General features: G+C 31.2%; 1 protein-coding gene across 1 annotated transcript; it reads right to left on the reverse strand.

Moving 5' to 3' along the window:
• Positions 1-9454: 9454 nt before the first annotated feature.
• LOC9326980 (putative F-box protein At5g38810) lies at positions 9455-10525 on the reverse strand. Its single transcript, XM_021010433.1, is given in 2 exon segments — positions 9455-10074; positions 10207-10525. Coding segments are annotated over 2 exon segments (939 nt in total).
• Between the last annotated feature and the right edge of the window lie 736 nt (positions 10526-11261).

Raw genomic sequence — 11261 nt, forward strand, 5'->3', positions numbered from 1 at the left:
ATTCTGATGAAAGAGAACTTGATAAACATAGAAAGCATTTGATGATTGATGAGTTTGGGATATAACAATGATAACGAAACAATAAGAAGCAAAATTGACGATTTTCTACAGACTCATGAACAAACTCTTGATAAACGTGAAAATCATTAGATGATGATGAGTTTGGCTATAACCATGATAACAAAATAAAAAGAACAAAATTGACGTTTTTCTTCAGGCTCATGAAAAATCACATGATAAACCTAGAAATTATTTGCTGATGATGAGTTAGGCTATAACCATGATAACAAATAAAACAAGAGGAAATTGACTGTTTTTTGCCGTATGAAGAACGAGCTCTCGATAAACGTAGAAATCATTTGCTTATTGATAATTTTGGGTATATAACCATTATAACGAAAAAATGAGCAAAACTGAAAGTTTTTTACAGGCTGATAAAAGAGCTGTTAATTAACATAGAAATCATTTGCTGATTGATGAGTTTGGCTATCGCCACGATAACAAAAATAGTTGAGTAAAATTGACGGTTTTCTACTGTTTAGTGAAAAAGCTCTTGATAAACATAAAAATTATTTGCTGATTGTTGAGTTATAACAATGATAACGAAAAAAAAGAAAAATAGACAGTTTTTCTGCAGCCTAATGAAAGAGCTCTTGATAAATGTAGAAATCATTTGCTGATTAATTTGTTTGGATATAACAATAATAACAAAAAAATGAGCAAAACTGACGGTTTTGGTAGCCTGATGAAGGTGTTTCCTGATAAACGTAGAAATCATTTGTTGATTGATGAGTTTGGCTATAACCATGATAATTATAAAAAGAGGAGCAAAATCGACGGTTTTCTGCAACCTAATAAAGAGCTCTTGGTAAATGTAAAAAATATTTATTGATTTATTAGTTTGGATATAACAAAACTAAAGAGCAAAAATTGACGGTTTTCTGCATTCTGATGAAAGAGAACTTGATAAACATAGAAATCATTTGATGATTGATGAGTTTGGGATATAACAATGATAACGAAAAAAAAAGAAGCAAAATTGACGATTTTCTACAGACTCATGAAAAAACTCTTGATAAACGTAAAAACCATTAGATGATGATGAGTTTGGCTATAACCATGATAAGAAAAAAAGAAGAACAAAATTGACGTTTTTCTTCAGGCTCATGAAAAATCACATGATAAACCTAGAAATTATTTGCTGATGATGAGTTAGGCTATAACCATGATAACAAAAAAAAAAAAGAGGAAATTGACTGTTTTTTGCCGTATGAAGAACGAGCTCTCGATAAACGTAGAAATCATTTGCTTATTGATAATTTTGGGTATATAACCATTATAACGAAAAAATGAGCAAAAATGAAAGTTTTCTACAGGCTGATAAAAGAGCTGTTAATTAACATAGAAATCATTTGCTGATTGATGAGTTTGGCTATCGCCACGATAACAAAAAAAGTTGAGTAAAATTGACGGTTTTCTACTGTTTAGTGAAAAAGCTCTTGATAAACATAAAAATTATTTGCTGATTGTTGAGTTATAACAATGATAACGAAAAAAAAGAAAAATAGACAGTTTTTCTGCAGCCTAATGAAAGAGCTCTTGATAAATGTAGAAATCATTTGCTGATTAATTTGTTTGGATATAACAATAATAACAAAAAAATGAGCAAAATTGACGGTTTTGGTAGCCTGATGAAGGTGTTTCCTGATAAACGTAGAAATCATTTGTTGATTGATGAGTTTGGCTATAACCATGATAATTATAAAAAGAGGAGCAAAATCGACGATTTTCTGCAACCTAATAAAGAGCTCTTGGTAAATGTAAAAATTATTTATTGATTTATTAGTTTGGATATAACAAAACTAAAGAGCATAAATTGACGGTTTTCTGCATTCTGATGAAAGAGAACTTGATAAACATAGAAATCATTTGATGATTGATTAGTTTGGGATATAACAATGATAACGAAAAAAAAAGAAGCAAAATTGACGATTTTCTACAGACTCATGAAAAAACTCTTGATAAACGTAAAAATCATTAGATGATGATGAGTTTGGCAATAACCATGATAACAATAAAAGAAGAACAAAATTGATTTATCATGAAAAATCACATGATAAACCTAGAAATTATTTGCTGATGATGAGTTAGGCTATAACCATGATAACAAAAAAAAAAGAGGAAATTGACTGTTTTTTGCCGTATGAAGAACGAGCTCTCGATAAACGTAGAAATCATTTGCTTATTGATAATTTTGGGTATATAACCATTATAACGAAAAAATGAGCAAAACTAAAAGTTTTCTACAGGCTGATAAAAGAGCTGTTAATTAACATAGAAATTATTTGCTGATTGATGAGTTTAGCTATCGCCACGATAACAAAAAAAGTTGAGTAAAATTAACGGTTTTCTACTGTTTAGTGAAAAAGCTCTTGATAAACATAAAAATTATTTGCTGATTGTTGAGTTATAACAATGATAACGAAAAAAAAGAAAAATAGACAGTTCTTCTGCAGTCTAATGAAAGAGCTCTTGATAAATGTAGAAATCATTTGCTGATTAATTTTTTTAGATATAATAATAATAACAAAAAAAAATGAGCAAAATTGGCGGTTTTTGTAGCCTGATGAAGGTGTTTCCTGATAAACGTAGAAATCGTTTTTTGATTGGTGAGTTTGGCTATAACCATGATAATAATAAAAAAAAAAAGAGCAAAATCGACGGTTTTCTGCAACCTAATAAAGAGCTCTTGATAAATGTAAAAATTATTTACTGATTTATTAGTTTGGCTATAACAAAACAAGAGAGCAAAAATTGACGGTTTTCTACATTCTAATGAAAGAGATTTTGATAAACATAGAAATTATTTGCTGATTGATGAGTTTGGGATATAAAAATGATAACGGAAAAAAGGAGCAAAATTGACGATTTTCTACAGACCCATGAAAAAACTCTTGATAAACGTAAAAATCATTAGATGATGATGAGTTTGGCTATAACCATGATAACAAATTTTGTTGCAATCTTATGAAAGACCTCTTCATAAACGTATAAATTATTTGCTAATTGATGAGTTTTGCTATAACCATTATAATAGAAAGAAAAAAAAAGCAAAATTGACGGTTTTCTGCAACATGACGAAAGAGTTCTTGATACACATAGAAATCATTTGTTGATTAATGAGTTTAACTCTAACCATGATAACAAAAAATGAGCAAAATTGACGGTTTTCTGCAGAGTGATGAAAGAGCTCTTGCTAAACGTAGAAATCATTGGTTAATGGATGAGTTTGGTTAAAACTATGATGACGCAAAAAGAGACAAAACTGACAGTTTTCTATAGCCTAATGAAAGAGCTCTTGGTAAACGTCGAAATCAATTGCCGATTTATGAGTTTGGCTATAACCTTGATAACAAAAAAATGAGCAAAATTGACAGTTTTTTGCAGCCTCATGAAAAAATTGTTAATAAACATAATAATCACTTTCTGATATACGATTTTGGCTATAACCATAATTAGAAAAAAAACAAGAGCAAAGTTGATTTTTTTCTGAAGTTTGATGAAAGAGCTCTTGATAAGCGTATAAATCATTTACTGAAGATGAGTTTGGCTATAACAAAGATAACAAAAATGAGTAAAATAGCGATTTTCTGCAGCCTGATGAAAGAGTTTTTGATAAATGTATAAATAATTTGATGATTGATGAGTTTTTGATAATTATGTTGAATATGGATCTCAGTATTACCGACGAGATGCTTTGTTGGTAATTACTTTTTTTTTTTTGTCGTCCATAATCGAAACTCTAAAATTTTTGACGGAACGTTAACTGATTCTGATGTTATAAACCGGGTGTCACGAATCCTGAAAACGAAGAAGTACCTATCGTCACACGCAAAGAGAATGCCATGGAGGAATGATGTTATGATGACGTTCGTTGTTTTCTAATTGTCTTGGAATTTTTTTTGTTTTTTTTTAATGATTATCATCTTATTTTTACCATTTATAACATTCTCTTATCTCTCCAAATTGAAGATTTTCTGCAGCCTAATGAAAGAGCTCTTGATTAACATAGAAATCATTTGATGATTGATGAGTTTGGCAATAGCCATGATAACAAAAAAAAGAAGAGTAAAATTGACAGTTTTCTGCTGTCTAATGAAATAGCTCTTGATAAACGTATAAATCATTTGCTGATTGATGAGTTTGGCTATAACATTGATAAAAAAAAAAAAAAGAGCAAAATAGACAGTTTTCTGCAGCCTAAAGAAAGAGGTTTTGAGAAACGTAGAAATAATTTGTTGATTGATGAGTTTGGTTATAACAATGATAACAATAAAAGAGAGCAAAATCGACAGTTTTCTGCAGTCTAATGAAAGAGCTATTGATAAATGCAGAAAGTATTTGCCCATTGATGAGTTTTTCTATAATAATAATAACAAAATAAAATAAACAAAATTGACGGTTTCTTTCAGTCTCATGAAGAAATATTGATAAACGTAAAAATTATTTTCTGATATATGTGTTTGGCTATAATCATGATTATAAAGAATAAGATGAGCAAAGTTGACGGTTTTCTTCAACTTCATGAAAAAGCTCTTGATAAACGTAGAAATCGTTTGTTGATTGATGAGTTTGACTATAACAATGTTAACGAAAAAACGGGAGAAAAATAACGAATTTCTGCGTCATGATGAAAGAGCTTTCGATAAGTGTAGAAATATTTTGCTGATTGATGAGTTTGGTTATAACCATGGTAACAAAGAAAAAGAGCGAAATTGACATTTTTTGCAACGTAATGAAAGAGCTCTTGGTAAACGTATAAATTATCTGTTCATTGATGAGTTTGGCTGTAACCATTAAAAATAAAACAAGAGAGACAACATTGATGATTTTCTTTAGTCGATGAAAGAGATCTTGATAAACGTAGATATCATTTGTTGATTGCTGAATTTGGCTAAAACAATGATAAAGAAAAAAATGAGCAAAAGTGACAGTTTTCTGCAGGTTCATGAAAAAGCTTATGATAAATGTATAAATCTTTTGCAGATGATGAGTTTGGCTATTAATATGATAACAAAAAAAAAATTGACGGTTTTCTGCAGTCTAATGAAAGAGCTCTTGATAAACGTAGAAATCGTTTGCAGATTAAAGAGTTTTGCTATAACCATTATAACGGAAAAATGGGCATAATTGATGGTTTCTGCAATCCGATGAAAAAGATCTTCATACACGTAGAAATAATTTTTGATTGATGAGTTTGGCTATAACCATGATAATAAAAAAGGAGCAAAAGTGACTGTTTTTTGCTCATTAATGAATTTGGCTATAACAATGATTACAAACAAGAGAGATAAAATTGACGTCTTTATGCAGTCCGATTAATGATATCTTGATTAACGTAACGTAGAAATCATATGCTGATTGATGAGTTTGGATATAACAATGATAACAAAAAAATGAGCAAAATTGACAGTTTTTTGCAGGCTCATGAAAAAGCTCTTGCTAAACGTAGAAATCATTTGTTGATGATGAGTTTGGCTATATCCATGATAACAAAAAAAGAAAAAGCAAAACTGACGGCTTTCCGCAGTTTGATGAAAGAGATCTTTGATAAACGTAAAAATCATTTACCGATAGAAGAGTTTAGCTATAACCATTCTAACAGAAAAAGAGCAAAGTTGACGATTTTTAGCAGTCTGATGAAAGAGATCTCGATAAATGTAAAAATCATTGGCTGATTGAAGAGTTTTGCAATAACCATTATAACGGTAAATGAGCAAAATTGAAGGTTTTCTGCAGCCTAACGAAAGAGCTCTTGATTAACTTAGAAATTTGCTGATTGATGAGTTTGGCTGTAGCCATACAAAAAAAAAAAGGAGCAAAGTTGACGATTTTCTACTGTCTAATATAAGAGGTTTTGGTAAACGTATAAATCATTTGCTGATTGATGAGTTTGGTTACAATGATAACAATAAAAGAGAGCAAAATAGACAGTATCCTGCAGCCTGATGAAATAGATATTGATAAATGTAGAAATCATTTGTCGATTGATGAGTTTGACTATAACTGCAGATTCATGAAAAAGCTTTTGATAAACGTATAAATCTTTTCCAGATGATGAGTTTGGCTATTACCATGATGACAGAGAAAAAAGAAGAAATTGATGGTTTTCTGCAGTCTAATGAAAGAGCTTTTGGTAAACGTAAAAATAATTTGCTGAGTAAAAAGTTTTAGTATGACTTTTATAACGGAAAATGATCAAAATTGAAGATTTTTTGCAGCCTGATGTTAAAGTTATTGATTCACAGAGAAATCATTTGCTAATTGATGAGTTTGTGGCAATAGCCATGATAACAAAAAAAAATTGACGGTTTTCTGCTGGCTATAACAATTGTAACAATAAAAAAGAACAAAATAGATACTTTTCTATAACCTAATGAAAGAGTTCTTGATAAATGTAGAAATTATTTGTTGATTTATGTGTTTGGCTATAACCATGATAACAAAAAAATGAGCAAAATTTACGGTTTTTTGAAGCCATATGAAAGAATTGTTATTAAACGTAATAATCACTTTCTGATTTATGATTTTGGCTATAACTATAATTAGAAAAAAAAACAAAATGAGCAAAGTTGATGGTTTTCTGAAGTCTGATGAAAGAGTTCTTGATAAGCGTATAAATCATCTACTGAAGATGAGTTTGGTTATAACAAAGATAACAAAAAACATGAGTAAAATAACGATTTTCTGGAGTCTAATGAAAGAGCTTTTGATAAATGTAGAAATCATTTGTTGATTGATGAGTTTTTGATAATTATGTTGAATCGGATCTCAGTATTACCAATGAGATGCTTTGTTGGTAATTACTTTTTTATTTTTTTGTCGTCCACAATCAAAACTCTAAAATTTTCGACGAAACGTTAACTGATTCTGATGTTATAAACCGGGTGTCAGGAATCCTGAAAGCGACGAAGTACCTATCGTCACATGCAAAGAGAATGCTATAAAATGATGACGTTCGTTGTTTTCTTATTGTCTTGAAATTATTGTTTTTTGTTTTTTTTTTATGATTGGCATCTTATTTTCTTACCATTTATAATATTCTTTTATCTCTCATGATTTTACCGTTTATGCACGATAACTTACACTATTTGTATATATTATTATTATGGTGTTGATAATAGAGTGATATATTTTTACCTTTAAATTTCGTTAGTATATATTTCAGTTTAACTGTTGAGATTTAGTTTCTTTTTTCTAAACTTAATTTATTAATCTTATGGATAAATTCTATATCGTTTAATCAATATTCGTTTTTGTTAATTTTCTGATTTAGTTTTTAATATATATTTTCTATTTTTATATTCTTTCCAAAAAATCGTTAGGTCTACATATACGTATCACGCGTTTATACCTCATTGGATTGTTTAGCCGCGTAATCTTTTGATATGGGTTCTACAATGATACCTTTTACCTCTGATTCATGTGATGGTGGTTGTTTTCATATTGCGTCTCTTAACCCTAACATGGGTGAGTGGTCTGTCTCGGTGAAGATTTTGAATTGTTGGTCTGTTTCGCGTGGCTCGGGTAGAGAGCTCAATATGATTTTGGGTGACGAGCATGTTAGTTTTTTGATAACTTACCTTCTATACATGTTTTCGATATTAAATTGAATTGGTTTTGTCTTTAACGTTTTATTTGCAGTTCACCCAAATCGAAGCCGTTGTTCGTGATGAATTAATTGATAATTATCTTTCAAGATTGATAATCGATGAGTGGGTGAGCATTAAAAATTTTGATGTATCACGTGTTAACAGCATATTGAGACCAGTACCGCATAGATTCAAGATTGTGTTTCGTTCGGACACTTTAGTGCAAAGTATTAATATGTGCTCCAGTAGAACCTATTTCAATCTAACTGAGTTTGTGAGTATATTGAGTGGTATTGTTAATCCGAATATTTGCGTTGGTAAGCCTAATTTATGAATTTATTTATGCTTTTGGAGTTTATTTGCGATTCATGTTCTGACTGTATTATTCATGTGTGTTTCATAGATGTTGTTGGCAAAATTGTCAACGTGAGAGAGTTGGTTTTTGTTCCTTCCGTGGAACATTCTCAAGGAGGATATTTTGAGCTGTACTTTGGTTTACGTGATACTGAGTAAGTCACTATTTTTTTAAAGATTTAAACCAGAATATAAAGTCTTATGACTTCTTCAAATCTTAAAATTAGGTGTATCCATCTAGAGTGTCGTTTAACGGGTGACCTTGTAGTCGAGTTCTATCACAGGAACATAGGTGGAGATGTACCAATGTTACAGGAAGTACGAGGATTATGTTGAATCCGGATCTCAGTATTACCGACGAGATGCTTTGTTGGTAAGTATTTTTTTTTTCCCGTTTACAATCAAAACTTTAAAGTTGGCGACTGGACATTCACTGTTTATGGTGTTCTAAATCGGATGTCAGGAATCCTGAAAACGACCAAGTACCTATCATCACACGCAAGGAGAATGCCATGGAGTGATGATGTTCGTTGATTTCTTATTTTCTTGGTGAATGGTTTTAAAAGATGATTTATTATTATTTTCTTAGCATTTATAATATTATTGGATTTTTTAATTTCATCATTTTCCATATTTTACCACACTAAACCCTAGACAATTTACCATATTTTTCTTACACTACCAAGTAACACCTAAACAATTTCTTATTTCACATGATTTTACCATTCACACAACATTATTCCCGCGCATTTGTGCGGGCAATCACCTAGTATAGTTACATTTCTATGGATATTTCTCGAGTTGAATTAAAAGCTGACATTGAAGTTGAAGCCATATATATATATATATATAGATTCCAACTCCATCACATTCTCAGATCATTCCTCTAATTGTTTTTGTCACTGTGCCATTAACCTTTTATGGTGTAAAAATATGATCCAATTGCAAGGTATGTCAAAAGCTTGTCCTACTTCAAAACTCTATGAATCTTGTCTTTTGTTTCGTTATTTAAGGATCAGTTTTTTCAATTTTTCCATGATCATGTACCCACGATTAATCATGAAAATTTTTCAAGGAAATATATTGTAATCATAATTCATAACAAATGAATAATCAGACTACTGATTAGGCGTCTTTATCTATTGTCCCCATATGTAACAAAAATAGCTAGGCCAACCGAATATGATATAACTAAAAAAACGAAAAACAAACAAAATGAAACAAAAAAAATAAAGTAGCTAAGCCAACAGAGTGATAGAGCATGTTAGCTAAGAATTCGTACTTGTTCTGTTTCTTGTTCTTCACAGACGGAGCAGACTTGGAGAAGTCACGAGATGTATGTCGCCGTTGTTTTGGTTTTGGCCTCTTGGTAATGATATTTTGGCCTTGTTTTAAAGGGCTTGAATTGAGTTGAATTGCATTGCAAAAATTAAGATCCTCTACATAGTCTACAAAGGCATAAACTCTACGATTAAGGTAATCTCCAAAACCTTGGATTTTAACACACTTTGGATTGTGTTTCTATCGGGATTGAAGTAGAAAACATAAAACGGTTTCGATGTAGATGTATTGTACTGGGACAAAACAATTTCACCTGTAGCAGTCATCCCAGCAACGCAAATATTGTAGTCACACTGCAAGACAACCGTCTCCGTTAAAGAGTAGACATGTTTCGACCATTCCTGTTTCTCAACATCCTCTAGAACCCAAACACACAACTCAATGGAAAATAAACCACCATACTCCAGATTAGTCACACCTAATTTACCTTTATAGTTTATCAATTTTGTATATGTATAAAAGAAGTATGATGCATCAATAAAATTGAATTTCTCAGACCTCACATCAAAACAAACTATCAGAAGATTTGCATGATCTGTCCTAGCAGAGTAATACAAAACCCCATTGATGCATATCTCTTTCCCAAAAGGTTCATGGTTTAAGGTACATTGGATCTTCCACCACATCAATTTTTCAGTTCCGAATGTCAGAATATGATGAACCCATTCATCATTGACTATATTGTTCATGAACAAAACCTTATGTTGCTTGCGAATAGGATCAAACCCTAAAAAGTTTCTCGACCTTTTGTAGCTATCTAGTTCAAGTAAGCTAACATAGCGTCCTGTGGTTGGGTTACACATCATACACTCTAAATCCTTTGAGATCCTAAGATAACGGACAGGGATATAGATCAAACCAGAGGCATAGCTACACAGGTATTGGTGGTCTATGCCTGCATAGAACTTCATATGAAAATCTACTTCAAGTGACGGATTCTGACACTGAGGCACGGAGTAGAAGAGCCACTGATCATCTGCTTTGTTGACCGCAAACAAGAGACGTGGATGAGCGGAGGACTTAGTCAAGAACAACTCGGTGAAATCTTGACAAAACAGTATGGACGCCTATAGCTTTGAAACGCAACGACACCTATCGATTGACTTTCGAGACAATCTCGATAATATCTCGAGAAAGAGATCATTAGGAATGGAATCAAAAGTTTTTCCACTATCCATGATCGTACGGAAAAATATATTTGAGAATACAAATCGCACAGACATGACTCACAAGGTGTTGATCGACCTAATTTGATGATTTTAATTAATCTTAGGGAGGAAGCAGCAACTTGAAAAGGTCATAAGTACTGTGGTGATGGAGTAAGCAAATTTCTCCATCTCTTGTTCTCATCTTTCACAAGAGAAGTTAAGAACTAGTAACACTTTTGTTAGGATGATCATCGGTTCGTGAACATATACTAGACTTAAAAGTGATTAGAGACATATAGAATTTTCTTCCGCTTTTACTTTTATGGATTCTTGCAAGACTTCTCTGTGTTTATTTTCCTGGGAAAGTCATTGCGAAAGCTTGGTTTTAAGGTCTCATTCATGATTTCTCTTTCATTTTACATTTATTGGTTCGTTTTATTGTCTTGTGTGTGTGTTTAATCCTGAGAAACTAGCTTCGAAAGACTGGTTCTATGTTTGATACCGATTTGCTCGGTTGTCATGATTTCTCTTCAACTTTTACTTTTTTTTTTAATTAATGAGAGAGACTGTGTTAAAGATCAGTGGCCCTCTTTAAAAATCTTAAACAGTAATGTACTAATCAAAATCTTAAACAATAATGTATTAGTTTTAAAATTATGTAAAATTGTGTTAAATACTTAATTAAACAACAATTTTTAGTGACTAAAATTGTAACTCTTACAATATATAAACCTATTTTTATTAAAAATTAATAATTTGATGGCCT

This window comes from Arabidopsis lyrata (assembly GCF_000004255.2).
Source record: "Arabidopsis lyrata subsp. lyrata unplaced genomic scaffold ARALYscaffold_1, whole genome shotgun sequence".
In the NCBI taxonomy this organism is placed as follows: Eukaryota; Viridiplantae; Streptophyta; class Magnoliopsida; order Brassicales; family Brassicaceae; genus Arabidopsis; species Arabidopsis lyrata.